This window comes from Nicotiana attenuata, chromosome 11 (genome assembly GCF_001879085.1).
Source record: "Nicotiana attenuata strain UT chromosome 11, NIATTr2, whole genome shotgun sequence".
NCBI lineage: Eukaryota > Viridiplantae > Streptophyta > Magnoliopsida > Solanales > Solanaceae > Nicotiana > Nicotiana attenuata.
Genome location: NC_031999.1, coordinates 27,952,379 through 27,968,986, shown reverse-complemented (window position 1 = coordinate 27,968,986; position 16,608 = coordinate 27,952,379). Strand labels below are relative to the sequence as shown.

Here is a 16,608-nt window from a genome sequence, read left to right as displayed (position 1 = left end):
AGCGACTTGATGAAAGCTATGTGTGAAACTTTCAAGATCAAACACAAGAATTCCACAGCCTACAGGCCTCAAATGAATGGAGCCGTAGAAGCCGCCAACAAGAATATCAAGAAGATATTGAGGAAAATGATAGAAAACCATAAACAGTGGCACGAGAAGTTATCATTTGCTCTATTGGGATATCGCACCACAGTCCGCACATCAATCGGGGCAACCCCCTATATGCTGGTTTATGGTACAGAGGTTGTCATTCCCGATGAAGTAGAAATTCCTTCCCTAAGGATCATACAAGAAGCTGAGCTCGACGACGCAGAGTGGGTAAAAAGATGTCCAGAGCCTTCAACAAAAAAGTCAAGACAAGACAGTTCACACCGGGGCAGCTGGTGTTAAAAAAAAATTTCTCGCATCAAGATGAAGCCAAAGGGAAGTTCTCTCCTAACTGGCAGGGCCCATACATGGTTCACCGGGTTTTGACGGGAGGAGCCCTCATACTTGTGGAATGGACGAAGAAGTCTGGCCAAAGCCGATCAATTCAGATGTAGTCTAGCGTTACTATGTGTAAACTTTATGCTTTCCTTATACGATGTAAATTGAACTACGCCTGACCTGATTCCCGTTTAACAGGGGCTACGTAGGCAGACCTATGGGTTCGGTCACAATTCAATAAAAAAATTATTTCCCCTGAAATTGGAAACTAGGGCAGAATTTTAAGGAGGACCCTCAAAATTCCGAAGTAATTCCAACCGATTGCCGCACGAGCAACGGTCAGAAGTGTTAACCCATCAAACTGGGGTAGAATTTTGAGGAGGACCCTCAAAATTCCGTAGCAAGAGAGGTTGCAATGTCCCAAACCGCGTCACAGTCGTCCGTTTATCTAAAAATTATTTTTTTATTATACATTTATATCATACTTTTATAAAATCATGCATGAAACTGCTTCGTTTAGCAACGCTACCCCAATAATACAGACGGTATCACCAGATCAAAGCCGAACAAGTCAAGCAAAGCCAGCGGGGATGCGAACTAACCTTCCCCCTTTACAAAACTCACGATTTTTCTTTGGATGCAGGCACTAGGACTGCGAAATCATTAAACATATTGTACGCCCATGGAACAAACATTGTTCAAGAATACGATTCTCAGAACCGTTGCACTTGCCAACATTTGCTATCAGCACGCACCCGTAATGCTCTGTATGTCACAATGCTCCCAATAGTCACAATGCCGCAATCTGCTATCAGCTAAGAAAACTCTACTGTCATTTGCTATTTTATTTCTTGCATAAGGCTACCATTCTGCCTTCCGAGGTTAAGCTCTACCTCCAACTGCATCTGCATTGCATAAGGCTACTATTCTGCCTTCCAATCTGCATAGGGCTACCATTCTGCCTTCCGAGGTTAAGCTCTACCTCCATCTGCATTCGCATCTTTGCATAAGGCTACTATTATGCCTTCCAATTTGCATTAGGCTACTATTCTGCCTTCCAATCTGTATAAGGCTACAATTTTGCCTTCCGAGGTTAAGCTCTACCTCCATCTGCATTCGCATCTTTGCATAAGGCTACTATTCTGCCTTCCAATTTGCATAAGGCTACTATTCTGCCTTCCAATCTGCGTAAGGCTACCATTCTGCCTTCCGAGACTAAAAGATGTCTCCAACTGCATCTGTATGGCTGTAAGATCGTCACATACTGCATCTGCATGGCTGAAAGATCGCCTCATACTACATCTGCACGGCTGAAAGATCACCACGTACTGCATCTGCATGGCTGAAAGATCGCCTCATACTACATTGTACGGCTGAAAGATCGCCACATGCTACTGCATCCTTCATGGGCTGAAATATCGCCAACTCATCAAAAGGTGTCATCGTTCGGAGGCACCATCTTCATAGCCCGAGAACACCATGTCATGGCCTAAGGATCTCTTTAAAACTTTTGCATATCATTATTCAAAGGCGTCATGGTTCGAAGGCCATCCTCATAGCCCGAGAACATCATTTCATGGCCTTCGAATCCTTTATCATACACTTTGTGGCCCAGGACATCATGGTCTGAGGACGCCATTCCTAACCGTCCAAAGACAACATTCATGGTCCAACGGAAATTTGCATCATGTTTAAATTTGCGCACAATATATGCTTGCATTACTTACTTGCAGGTAAACCAGGGAGCAATGGCCATCCTGACAGAAGCAATTCTGATCCAGTGCCCGCATTCATATCAAACTTAACCATTCCCGTAAACCTATCACTCACCCGGCTCTAGATATTGCGTCCGTACTTGAAAAGTCTCCATCGGTATACTCCGCCGGCGGATCCTGAACTACATACGGCCTAATTCTTGTAAAACCAGGGATATGTAGGCAGCTCAGAAGCCAGGGTGCGGCCTAAATCTTCTTCAAACCATTTCGCTCGATCAAAATTGGCCATCATTTCTTTACCCGTAAACTCTTTCATTCTTCCCGGGTAAAGAGGGGCAGCTGGTGATACCCAATTTTTCCCTATATATATTTAATATGCAAAACACCTTCAAAATAGCATATGTATGCATATATGAGCATGTCCAAGGATTTTATTATTTTTCCATATTTTTAAAGGTTTTTTTAATTGATTTAATTCCCCTTTTTTATCCATAAAATCCCAATAATTATTCCCAAAATTATTATTTTTGATAATTCATCTATTATATTTCTATATTTATGCCAAATATGGCTAAAGTAATTTTTACAAATTTATTACAATTTTATTCAGTATTTTTAAAGCTAAATTGCACATAATTGCAATATTAGCCATTTTAAAGTTTAATTATGTTTTAGATGCATAAAATTAGATCCTGTATTTTTAAATTATTAATTATATGTTATAAATCACTTTAGTACTTTCAATTTATTTTTCAGAAACCATTTACTATTTCTTATAAATTAAAAAGGGAAAATTGGATATTTAAATAACAGCCCCTTTTGTATTTCAAATCTAGCCCAAATCAAACCCCCAATTCCCCGGCCCAATTTCTAATTAAACCCGACCCTAACCTTTTTAAACCCTACCCAAACCCGGATCCCCACCTACCCCATTTAATCTGGGCCGTTGATCATTCAGATCAACGGCCACCATCCCACCAGCCTAAAATAAACCCAAACGACCCCCTTAACCTAGTTCATTTCCACCAACCCACCGCCCTTGAATCCCCTTCCTCTCCAATTCCCTCTGCAACCTCACTCAAACCCTAGCCGCCGCCACCCAAACCAACCCTAATCCCGTTCAATTCTCACTCAATCCATGGACTCCCATGGCTGTTTGAGACGTGTACCGGTCTTCTATGTCTCCTGGTTTCCTATTTTCGTGATTTCATGGAAAGATCTCAAAGAGATCTAGTCCAGTCTTTGCTCAACTTCTATCTATGGTCTTTTCCCGGCCATCCATGGCTTTCCGGCTAGATCGATAACTTTTCGAAGTCTTTCTCATTTTTTCTGGGTTCTCCGAAACCCTAACTTTAAAGGCTTTCCGATTTTATTTTAGATCTGTCTTAGATCTGTGTATGTTATAAACCTCTTAAGTGTTTTCCGGGTTTCCGATTTTTTCAAAGTGACTCTTCGTCTTCAACGATTAGGGTTTTCTTAACCTCTTTTAAAAGATCTCTTCTCCGATTTTTCAGTGTTGTTTTATGATTTTACTATGTTTAAACGATTTGTTTATGTTTTTATTCTACCTGGTTCATCGTGTTAAAACCCTAAGTATCTTTGGTTTTATCCGGGGTTCTGAAACTGTCTTTTTGTACGTATGCCTGTTTCGATTGAGTTCTTCATGGTTAAACCCTTTCCTTTGTTTGTCTTGATTGAGTCTGAGTTCTTAACGTTTTTGTTAAAACCCTAATTTCCTAAAACTTTTCTCACTTGTTACTGTGAGTTTTTAAAGACTTCCTTTACTTATTTCCGTGTGTTGGTCTGATCTCTTTTACCTGTTGCTATATGTTAGACTGGTTTCTTCATTTTGGTTCTATGTGTGAGCCATGACTGCTTGACCTTGTTTATTACCATGCTTTGAGTAGTCCTTAGCCTATTCATGTCACTTCTGTACGTTTATGTTCATCTAGTTTGCTCCTTTTTGTCAATATGTTTGACCCTGCATGTCTGATACGCCTGTTCATTCTTTTCTATTTATATGTTGAATTGCAGAATCATGATTCCTTCTTGATTGATCTTGATTTCCTCAAGTTACGATTGATTGCAAAGGTTTTCTTATAAACCCCTAATTTTACTCGTTTGATTAAGTTGATTGATTCCCATTCCTTTATTTGTTGTGATGTTTCAGCCCCGCTGAATCCTTTCCCCAAATTAAATATATTATGTACTTAGACTCAATTGTATACTCTATATTCTTACTAACCCTTATATGGTCAAAAATCAATCTTCCTCAAATTGACTTTCTTTCCTTAATTATCCCTGTTAGTATCCGTTAAGTAGTAATTCCTTGATTAAAGGGAAGTACTTATATTAATAGGATTCTGATTGTGATTATTTCCATATTTGTGTTAAAGCTTTACTTGTTACCTTGTTTTCTACTCGTTTTCAAAGCTATAAATACCTTATCCTCTCTTCTCTAAACACACGAACAACTGAGTTCAAAACACACACTTACACATTCAAACTCTCTTTCTTTCTCTACTACTTGTGCTACCGCCTTGTCTAGTCGGCTGAAAGCCAAGGCTAGACTGTGGAATTCTGATTGCTTTACTTTTCTTTTCCTGCACTTTGCTTCTTCAACTGGTATGTCCCTAGTTTAAATTCTGAAACTCAAACCTATGTGTTCCCTTGTTGTCAATCACTGTCTCTTTCTGCACTGACTTACTTGTTCCTGCTTATGTCCCTTAACTAGCATGTCTTCTAATGTACTTGATTCATGACTAATTATGTGTTTCTGTTTTGGGTCCTCTATGTCCCCAACCCCTACTCCCCTGTTTGTAACTGCTGAAGCATGTACTCCTCCCTGAACTTGTTCTGTGGTTTTGCTGCTCCTATCCCTTGCTCCCTTTCAAAACTCTTCTGCTGTTCTACAAACTTATTTCAAACATGCTGTTTTTAAAACTATTTCAAGCACTCTCACATGCACTCTTAGATCATTAGGTTCTGCCCCTCTTGTGTGAGCCTTGCTTTGGGACCCTTGAGCTCCCTCTGAACCTGGACACATAAGGGCTGGCCCTTCCACACTGCACCTACTCTTGGTTATGCAATCTGGGTGCGAGCACTGCCCGGGATCCCTTGAGGTCCTTAGGGAACTCTGACACACCTAGGTATGAGGGAAAGCTATGGAACAATATTAGCATTTGAGGTGGTTTATTACATAACTCAGAGAGGAAGTCAGAATCAGGCTTCCTATAGTTGTAACTTCTTATTTTTCAGTTCTTATGTAATTCTATCGCATGGTCTGTAATAATTTGTAAACAAGTATTGGGGTCGCTAGTGAAAAGGGATGGAAAATATGCATGCTATAGTTGTTAAAGGGTAGAAAGCATGTTATTAGGTTTATATTCCTAATTGTGCAATAGAAACCATGTTTAGGATTCATTATGCATTAGAAATCATGCTCTTAGGACCTTTGTTTCTTGCTTCAGCACTTCATTCATTAGTCCATGCTTTATGTCTATCACTTAGAAATCCTGCTCCTAGGGCAATAACAACATTGGTATAAAAAGCTGTTATTTCAAAAATCCTGCAACTATTATGTACACTTAGAAATCATGCCTTAGGGACTCTGCCATTTGCATGTGCATATTAGATATCATGTCCTACGATTCTATTTGCATTTCGTTTAAAACGCCTAGTTGATTACTGATTCATGAAAAGGTAGTAAAGTAATAATTTTCACATTGTGATGCTTCTGAATAAAATTGGTAACCATCTCTGCAACTAGAACAGCATGTTTTAGGTAAATAAAAATAATCTCCAAATTGTCTTAATGACTTGGAACAACTGCCGCGTCTCGCTTTGCGCCTAGGCAAGCCTTAGGTAATAACTTTAATAAAACTGGAACTGCTTTTGTTTAATTATCAACTGTTAAAATCAGTAGGCAAAACCTGATTCGGACTTCTTTTCTGAGTCATGTGATAAATCTGGTTCTGATGTTATCGCTCAAACACCTTGCTTTAAGATTTTAAATTCAGACCTTAACTGCGTATAAGTCATGCTGTCTATGTGCATTATCTGCGGAGGTATACATGAGCCTTCTACTTGCTTATATGTTTCCCCCTCTAAATGCAGTCTTATATGTTTTGTATGTCGCTTTAGTATTTTTGCCTTTGAACCTGAGGGTCTGCCTAGAACCTCCATCTTATAGGAATAGGAGTCCTAAATTCCTCCGGGACTGATAGGAAGGGACGGGTAACAGCATGCAATAAGAATCGAGACCAACCATCGCTTTAATTACCTTCACGGGGCGGAAAAGAGTAGATATGGATATGATGACTGGTGCGCTAATACCACGTGTATCCCCTCTTTTGAGGAGTGTCATACCGGGTATTGCATTGATGTGATCCATATTACAAACAAACCTAGGACCCTTTTACATTCACAAGCATGCTTAGATTATAACTCTTTTCAAAACCTTGCTTTTATTAATCGTTTTTTCAAACGCTTGTGTATTTTAACCTAAATCCCTTGCTATGTGAGCCTTACTTATCTACTTGCTAATTGCGCAAATTCATAAAAAACTGTCTGGTAGGGAACCACACTAGTGGATGCTGAGGGGTGCCTAACACCTTCCCCTTAGGATAATTTCAAGCCCTTACCATATCTGTGGTTATCAAACGTAGTTGTAGATAAACCATGTAAGGTGCTCTGACGCACCTTAAAAATCGTTAGGTGGCGACTCTTCAAAAAATGCAATACCCAATTCCCAAAAGGAAATGAGTCATTACACCTCCTTGAATGTCGAAACCCGGACTCCTCTTCGCGGAGGGAAAAAGGGGGCGCAATAGCAGTTTAGTAAAAAGATCATCACTCATGATTACCTTAGACAGATATTCAATTTTAGTTGCTTAGTTAATAGTTAACATAAGTCTTTATGCGTTCGACATCTGACTTTCAAATCAATTTAATACTTGACGACCATGTATACTTGCATCATGTACTTGTGAAACCAACAACAGGACGCCTTAATATGGCTTAGTTATGAATTCCGTCTTAATATGTCTAGATTTCAATCTCCTTTTTGATATAAGAAAATTTACAACTTCTATTTTTTTTGTTCACGAATATTTACTCATTTATTTAAAAATAATAAAATTAATATGATCTGATATAATCATAAGTTTTGGACAAATTGACATATGAGTGAAAAATATCAAGTAAATGAGAACACGAATTATAGAGTTTTAACAATATGGTTAGCTCAAAATTTAGCAACGTAAAATGACAGCAGAAAACTTTTAGGGGTCGTTTGATTGGGAACAAATTATTCCAGATCTTTAATGTGATTATAATACATGGATTAAATAGTGATAAAATTATTTAGTGGATATATTTTTATTGGTAAATGTCTGATTCATTTGACTAAAAATGGAATATATGGGTGTAATATAAAAATTAAAACATGTGTTTGGTGTATACGAGATAAGTTGAAATAAAACTTTTATTTTCAATGTTAACATTAAATTTTTAAGGACTTTGGGGAAGAGTCTTGGAGAAGGGCATCTTTGTTATTGTAGTGTTTAATCCCAAAATTATTATCCCACACTCAATGTGGAAAAGAATAATATCAAAGTTAAGGTGTAAATTAATTTCAAAATTGCTAATTGCAAATTTAAAAATTCAACCAAACAACGGGTAAAATAATTTCACATTTAATCCCAAAATTATTGTCCCTTATCCCACCAATCTTGATCAGGGAACAAGTTATACTGAAATTATGATGACAAGATTATAATACATGAATTAAATAGTGACAAAATTTAGTGAATATATTTTTATTGATAAATATTTAGTTCATTGAACTAAAAACATAATATACAAGGGTATAATATAAAACATATGTTTAGTATATACTAAATAAGTTGGGAGAAGAGCATCTTTTGTTATTGTAGTGTTTTATCCCAAGATTAGTAATCACGATATTATTATCTCATCCTCAATGAGAGAGAGAGTAATACCACAATTTTAGTATAACTTAATCTCGGGAATTACTAATTCTGAATTTAAAAATTCAACCAAATGCAAGATAAAATAATCCTTATCCACCAACCAAACTACCCCTCAGAGTACTACAATTTGACAAGGGGCGGGGAATCAAGTGGCCTGTGGTTACAGCTAGTAAGAGGGTAAATACTTCATTTTAGTGACTCTTTAAAAGCAAGCTTGATCTTTTTCATGAAAAGAAATAAGATAAGCAATCCTAATAAAAAGGAAAAGAAGATAGGAAAATCTCAAATAGGTATTATTCACAAACAAACAAAAAACAAAGATTATTTCTTCTGCTTGCATTAATGGTTTCAGATCCCATCCACTATTTCATTCTTTCTGGGGAAAGAGAAGAGAAGGAAAACACAAAATCCACTATATGCTGAACTATCTTTTTCCTTCTGCCTTTAGTGACCTCTTTGAAACTCTAAGATCAGCAAGGAGAGTTTTAGGAAGGTCAAGCAAAACATCTCGAGAACAAACGTTAGATGCTGCTGAAGATCGCTTTAATATATCAAATAAGGGGGCATCAGCTGATGTTCCTGCAGCAGCATTTTTACCTTGGCTGCTTGATTTGGCTTGGAAGTTACCAAACTTTGTTGTACTATTCTTGATTGGAAGGTTTTCTTTCACGATCTGAAAGGAAAAACATTGAGCATGATCATTGAATGTTTCTACAATCCAACATCAGTTCTATATTAAATGGAATAAGAACCAACATTTAAGTGATTCACACAAAAACAAGTGAATAACAAGCCATGATTTCTTATAATATTAGGTTATAAATTTTTTAAAACACATTATCATTAATGGTAACCTTTTCTCCTATCCTGTTTCTTAACTTCTAGGAATTTCTCTCATTTCTCATCTACTAGGAGAAAAGCCAAATGTCCTCTTAACTGGCAAACTTATACCTCTGGAAAATATGATCTACCAAGATTCTCACTGTATATAAGCATGGAAAACCATAACATATGCTAAAGTGGAAATAGATGATGAAAGAGGTTTTGGAGCAGCAGGCTCATCTTTGCCAATACATCAAGGCTGTTATTAAGGGCTCTTAAAAGCAGCTTTGGAACTAATAAGAGCACTTAGTAAAGTTATCAAGAAAAAAGAACTCGTCTAAAAGTGTCATAGTGATACTTATTTTTCTAGATCGAGTTGGTCAGGTTAAGTAGGAAGAAATTTAAGTTTTACCAGTCATTAAGGTCATTTTAGGAGAGAACATGTAAAAATAAATACAAAAAATTCAAGCATCCAACATGAAACCAAACAATGCAACTTAGTCAACATCCCAAAACTACAATGTAGTTGCCAAGTGGATGATGCAAAACATCAGATACACAAATTTGAAGCTTTCATGAAGAAGTTACCATATCTGAAGAATCCTCTGACATTGACATTGAGCTTCGGCTATTGCTGTCATCCCGTCCAAAGATGAAAGAACGAACTATGGTTGAACTTTGTTTATGGGACGATGGAAGATGATTTGTAACTCGTCCAAGAAAAGAGGACTACAGAGAAACAATCAGCAGATATTTACAGAGTATTAGTCATACAATGTCTAATAAAGGAAATAGATGAAGAAGCAATGGGGAAAAAGGAAAAGGTACAAAAAAGTTAGACCATAGAATTTGAATATAGCTGACGGAACCAAAAACAGAGCCCCCAAGGCCTTAGTGTACCCAATGGTACATTTGATAGGGCATGCAAACAAATGAAAATGTATTCCCTAGACACAGCTCTAACATGCTAATATCTGGTAAGTATAGAACAACACTGAGGAGTGAGGTCCATGGTTAATCACTTCTTCAATCCCAAATCAGTAAATTGGGGTGGGGGGTGGGGGGGGGGGGGGGGTAAGTATCTCAAAATAAAATAGAGTGGACTAAATTAAACATGATCCTAAAAGTTCTAGATAAATGTTTCTCGATAGCACTGTATACATGGATAAATTACACCCAACCTCAGTTTCATGTTCCAAGTCATAAAGTAATTTAAGACAAAATTTACCTTCAGAGAGCTTTTCTTCTTTTGGTCCCCTAGCACTGTATCAAAGAATGCTGCAAAGTAGCAACAGCAATGAAAAGTAAAAAATCTGACAAGCATAATAAACAAGTACTTCATTTTACAAACAAAGCATAATAAACAAGTATTTAAATGTTGAAAAAACACATACAGGATGCTTTTGCTTTTCTCTTATTGTCAGGCACAGTATTAAGCTTCTTTATAAGTCCAAATAACTCACTGGAACTTTCATCCTCAATGGGTGATACTACTGTTGTCAGCTCCTGTTCATATTTAAAGCTGAGTAAGTTTTCAAAAAGATGAAAGAAACTTCAACATGAAAAGAAAATGATTGTTAAATCATAGAATATAACGTGAAGGCTAATGTGCTGTGTCAGTGTTGTCAAACCTAACAACATGGCAAACTCACAGAGTTATATAGCATGCGCTGCTTTACAAGCCTCTTTTCAGTTTCCTCGTCTTCATCAGATAAGTAAACCTCATCTTTATCCACAAACATCTGCATTATTATTTGCTTTGCCTTTTTTGAATTTAGTCGAGCAGAACTTTTAGGTATTGCATCCGTGTCAGTGACATTATTGACCTCTTCATCACACTCATCGCTTTCTAGTTCATCATCGACCAACATTGTCTCTTTTTGTTCTACACCACATTTTAACCGTTGCAGCAAATTCTCAGTTCCAGCTGCATCCTGCTGCTCAAGCCACTTTTGATGGAGTTCATTCCGCTTTTCTTTATCAACTGGATTTTCTTTGTAATCAGTGGCAATCATATCATGGAGTTCAGCAGAATCATCAATATCGTCGTCTTCTTCATCACCGAACCGTAATAGGTCATTATCACTGTCATCTTCTTCCTCCGCTTCATCATCAACAAATGCTTTAACTGGGTCTCCCTTTGGAGAACTGCAGCCATCGCCACCTTCTTTTGTATATGGATTTATATTCTCCTTGTCATTGTCCTCCTCATCTGAGGAACTTTTAAAAGAAAAAAATATATTTATTTTCTGGAGTTTATTGTAACAAGGATGATGACTTAGTTTTAGCATCACAAATCAATGACAATAATCAAATAGACTTTTCTGTTTGTGGACATGTGATCCTTCGCCAAAGAACAAATCGGAGCTTATCAAGCCCAGATTGCAGTAAAACATGTCTAGATTTGCAAGCATAGATACTTTCCAGAACTACTTACCTTTCATCTGGAGGGGCAGAATCGAACTTCAAGTTCAAAGCAAGGAGAGATGGTGCCATTACTTCTTCCAAAGGACTAGAGGCCGGGTCATCAAGCATCTCATCCTTACTGCCTGTTTGTTCAGAGTCATCAAATAGATCCTAAAATTTTGAAAAAGCTCCAGCATTAGATTTTCTTGCAAACCTGGTGTTACTTATAATAGCTCCCTTTACCAAGTGAAAAGATGAGAAACTACCTGAGTGTCATCAACTGGAGCTCTAAATACAGCATTGGGCCTTTCGTCCAAAGCCTGCAGTGAGATAATAGCAGCAGCACTTAGCATGGCGATGACTGTCATCAGGATGCAATAGATAATTTATTCAGTTTCATATGCCAATCTCTAATGTTCCTAGGTTCTATCACTGTTGCAAATACCATCAATATATACAAGTAGATTGTGGACTTCGGGTAGCATGTTGACAATCTGTTACCTGGATGTGGTGGAAGAGTACAAACTCCTTGTCAATTCATACCACAAATTTGGCATTAGAGTTTAAAATGCATGGATCTCATGCATACATGCTAAAACTAGATTTGGTACAAAACAAATCTGGGTTAAACTTGGTCCTTCTCTCTGAATGATGTTTAGAAAAGTGTTGCTGCCACTAACATATCCAGCACCGTATTTCAGCCAAAGAAGGATCAAGAAAGAGACCAGTTCAATGTTATGTTTTCACAAAAGTTACAAAGAGCTCACAAAATTCAAAAAAAAAAATGAAGCATGCTTATACAAATGGTTGAAAAGTAAAGGTCTACCAGTCTCAACTCACAGATTAAAGTTCAGATTAAATCCTTTTACAGAAATTACCTTCAACTCATATGTGAAAAGGAACAGACACTCAGACCAGACACAAAACTGAATTCAATTGTCCAGCACTAGTTAGTATCAAATAAATGAATCTTATAGATGACAATCTACTAACTGGACTACAGAATACATGCTATAAAAATTAATGCAATTCCACTCACCATTTGATCAGGAGCAATTTCGCTGCTTCTAGTAATTGGAGATACCAAAATTCCATCAATATTAGAGGTATCTGTAGTCCTATCAGTTTCTATGTCATTTACATCCACCTTCTCTCCCAACTCTATGTCCAGTTTGTCAACTCTCTGCTCTTCAGAATATGCATTCTTTGCACCTAATTCCATCATAACCTCACTTGAAGCACTAATCTTGTGAATGGAACTGTTGCTGCTTAGCATCCCGGTCCTGCTAGTGAAATAACAACAGAAATGTATAGATAAAAGGGTGAGCAATCACAACCCGTATAGATCCAGGTAGTAAGACACATATTGCTTAAAATTCAGCTGCTGCTTACTTTTTCAAGACCTCAAGCTTCCTTTTCCGAATCTTCTCCAAAACAGAGGATATAGGCTTATTTACAACAGGTACAGGCTTAAATGCTGCATCCTTACTTTCTGATGATGTTAGAAAAAGAACATGTGAGTGTCCATTAAGTCTGGAAGCTTTAGTACAAGTACACATTTTCCATAAGAAAGAACTACTCTTCTATCTCAGTTTTGTATGACTCTTCCTTTTAGGTAATTTCAAATGTTTGACACGATTCTATTCTAAAGAAACTTTAGCAAATTTCAAGAATCCAAATTCATTAAACTTCCAAATTTTAAACTTTGATACTGTATAATTTTTCCCTATTGAACGAACATTTCAATCATAGTATAATATTTTCTTCAACTATCACTAATATAAAATATAAGTCAAATTAAAACTTAGTATCAAATCAAATAATGTCACATCAACTGACACAGAGGAAGTACTAAAAACATTAAGTACAAAACTACAAACCTCGCAATAGTCGCTGAGTATCAGCATGAAGCTGCTGAAGAAATATTTTTCTCTCCTGTATGCAAAACAAGTAAATACAATATGGTCAATCTACATATGCACATACAAGCAACAACAGAATTAAAAAGTATATACTGATAATAAACCACAATAACTAAGTCTCAAAGTAGGCTAGTTGGGATCAGCTACTAAATCAACAAACCTTTGCTTCTCTTCTTTTGTTCGAAGCCAATTCTTTCGGCTTCACTTCACTACCAATGTCACCTTTAGTTCTCTTCTTCTTATTCTTTTTCGTTTTGTCATCTTCCTTCAGATCCCCATCTCCTTCAACATCTTGTTGTGTTCCCAATTTCTCCATATCCAAATCCTCCATCTCCTTTGCCACGTCACCAGATTCCAAATCTTCCCCAACTTCCCTACTCGTTTCATGTTCTTTCCCACGAGACTGATCATCATCCTCACCAAAATCCAGAAATCTTTTAACCTCTTTGCTCTGCTCGCTAGAAACGAGAACATCCTCACCGCCCTTTTCATCCTCGCTGTTGTGTGGTGACACGAGTTCAGTTGAATCAGCAGAATCTTCCTGGGTGCTGGAAGCTTCTAAGGCTTCCAATTGTTCCCTACTCTCTCCACCCTTTTCGTCAAAGCCATACTCAGATCTTGTCGCATCCTCGCTGCCCTGTGATGATGATACAAGTTCAGTTGAATCAGCAGAATCTTCTTCTAGGGTTTTGGAAGCTTCTAGAGCTTCCAATTTGGCAAAATCAACCTTAGGAAAGTCAGACACTTCGTCTATTGGCATAGCTGGGGGAGCATGTCGATTTTTGGAAGCTTCTAGAGCTTTCTTCAAACGCTTGAATCTAGGACGTCGGATCTCCGGCGAAGCCTCCTCCGGCAACGGGAAGGACTGATAATCGTCGTCACTTTCCATGAATTATTTTGAATCAATATGGGATTGAGAAATAGGAGAATAGGGGAGAGTGGCTGTGTGGAGGAATAATAGAGAAGTGGATCTGAGGGGAGCGATAAGATTGAAATGGAGATTAGGTTAGAGCGCCAAATGATTTGAATTTTGAGGAAAGATAACCCGCCAAATTATTTGGTACTCTGAATTTATGGTTCGGCCCGTTTTTGTTTTGTTAAACGGAAAAAGGGCACTAGATGTGCCCCTTTATTGTCGCAAATTAGTTTATACCTGTTAAGAAATGAGAGCAAAATAGAACAATATAATAATAGAGACAAGATATATAAGAGGAGAATGTACAAGTTATTTTATTCAAGTGTGTTTCTTGTGTGTTCTTCTATGGCAAAGAATGTCATATTTATACTATACAAGATACACCCAAAACTCACTAGATACATCATAGGAATTAATAGGTGCATCTATCCAAGTTGTACATTGTATAGAATGTATGGATGGATTAAATGAACATCCATATACATTCACTTTATTTATAACGCTCCCCCTTGGATGTTCATTTGAAAGATAATGTGCCTCGTTAAAACCTTACTAAAAAAAACCAGTGGGAAAAAGCCCGGTGAAGGAAAAAGAGTACACACATCTTGTAATACGCATTGAGTGTTGCCTCATTAAAACCCTTACCAAGAAAACCCACTTGGGACAAAACCTTGGTTAAGGGAAAAAGAGTACAGCGCATATTATACTCCCCCTGATGAAAGCTTTATTTGATATTTCAGAGACGAAGCATTCCAATCTTATGTCTCAGCTTCTCAAATGTTGATGTTGGCAATGCCTTAGTGAATAAATCTGCTAGATTGTCACTTGAACGGATTTGTTAAATATTTATCTCACCATTTTGGTGAAGATCGTGTGTGAAAAAGAACTTTGCTGAAATGTGCTTTGTTCTGTCTCCTTTGATATATCCTCCTTTAAGTTGAGTTATGCAAGCAGCATTGTCTTCATACAATATCGTTGGGATCTTTATTTTTAAAGAAATACCACACAATTGTTGAATATGTTGAGTCACTGATCTCAACCACACACATTCTCGACTAGCTTCTTGAATAGCTATTATCTCTGCATGATTGGAAGATGTAACAGCTAAAGTTTGTTTTGTTGAACGCCATGAAACAGCTGCAGTGCCACAAGTAAATAGATAGCCTGCTCGAGATCGGGTTTTATGTGGGTCAAACAAATAACTTGCATTTGCATAACCAATCAACTGTGAATCGGATTCATAAAAATAAAATAATCACATATCAATAGTCTCTCGGAGGTATCTAAAAATATGCTTGACATCATTCTAGTGTCTGTTGTTGGAAAGGAACTAAATCTTGCTAATAAACTTACTGCAAAGTTATATCTGGTCGAGTATTATTTGCAAGATACATTCGTGCCCCAATTGCACTAAGATATGGAGTTTCATCACCAAGAAGCTCTCCATCATTTTCATGAGGTCATAATGGATCTTTATTTATATCAAGTGATCTCACAACCATCGGGGTACTCAATGGATGTGCTTTATCCATATAAAAATATTTTAGGATCTTTTCAGTATAAGTTGATTGATGGACAAAAATTCCATCTTTCATATGCTCGATTTGTAGACCAAGACAAAATTTTGTCTTTCCGAGATCTTTCATTTCAAACTCTTTCTTCAAACAATCTACTACTTTTGGAAGTTCCCCAGGAGTTCCAATGATATTTAGACCATCAACATACACATCGATTATAACAAATTCAGATCCAGACCTTCTTATAAATATAAAAGGACAAATTGGATCATTCTTATACCCTTCTTTCAGCAAGTACTCACTCAGGCGATTATACCACATTCGCCTTGATTGTTTCAATCCATATAAAAAAATTTTAAGCTTTATTGAACAAGTTTCCCGAAAACTTTTATTAGTTTCAGGAACTTTGAGCCCTTCGGGGATTTTCATATTAATTTCGTTGTCTAATGTGCCATACAAATAGACTGTGACAACATCCATTAGACGCATATCAAGTTTTTCATGGACTGCCAAATTTATAAGATACCTAAAAGTGATTGCATCCACCATGGGAGAATATGTCTCCATATAATCAATGTCAGGTCTTTGAGAAAATCCTTGTGCCACAAGTCGTACTTTACATCTAACGACTTCATTTTTATCATTTCGTTTTCGCACAAAAACCCATTTGTATCCCACTGGCTTTATTCCTTCAGGTGTTCGGACTATACGTCCAAATACTTCACGTTTTTCAAGTGACGCTAATTCTGCCTGGATAGCATCTTTCTATTTTTGCCAATCATTTCTTTGTCTACTTCATCGACAAATCTTGGTTCAAGATCCTTATCTTGTTGCATTATTTCAACAGCAACATTATAAGCAAAAATGTTGTCGACAATAATATTATTTCGG

General features: G+C 37.1%; 1 protein-coding gene across 2 annotated transcripts; it reads right to left on the bottom strand.

Annotated features, from left to right (window-relative positions):
* On the bottom strand, nucleotides 8,330–14,346 carry LOC109234292 (protein IWS1 homolog). Of its 2 annotated transcripts, none has more exons than XM_019400211.1 (11): nucleotides 13,445–14,346; nucleotides 13,243–13,297; nucleotides 12,755–12,854; nucleotides 12,402–12,648; nucleotides 11,629–11,682; nucleotides 11,394–11,533; nucleotides 10,609–11,176; nucleotides 10,351–10,462; nucleotides 10,185–10,234; nucleotides 9,545–9,685; nucleotides 8,330–8,807 (listed from the first exon to the last, which is right to left on the bottom strand). In XM_019400211.1, exons 1-11 carry the CDS (start codon nucleotides 14,171–14,173, stop codon nucleotides 8,559–8,561), a joined length of 2,445 nt encoding a protein of 814 aa, XP_019255756.1. In that variant the 5' UTR covers nucleotides 14,174–14,346; the 3' UTR covers nucleotides 8,330–8,558. The 2 variants fall into 2 exon arrangements, with proteins under 2 accessions (XP_019255756.1, XP_019255757.1); XM_019400212.1 differs by having other exon boundaries at nucleotides 12,402–12,645; nucleotides 13,445–14,345.

What these genes read in the sequence shown, in the direction of transcription:
- LOC109234292 (XM_019400211.1), bottom strand. Translation starts at nt 14,173, where the DNA reads ATGGAAAGTGACGACGATTATCAGTCCTTCCCGTTGCCGGAGGAGGCT. An exon ending in CTCCAGTTGATGACACTCAG is followed by an intron (nt 11,534 to 11,628) that starts GTAGTTTCTCAT and finishes TCAAAATTTTAG; the next exon opens with GATCTATTTGATGACTCTGA. An exon ending in AGAAGAAAAGCTCTCTGAAG is followed by an intron (nt 9,686 to 10,184) that starts GTAAATTTTGTC and finishes GTTTCTCTGTAG; the next exon opens with TCCTCTTTTCTTGGACGAGT.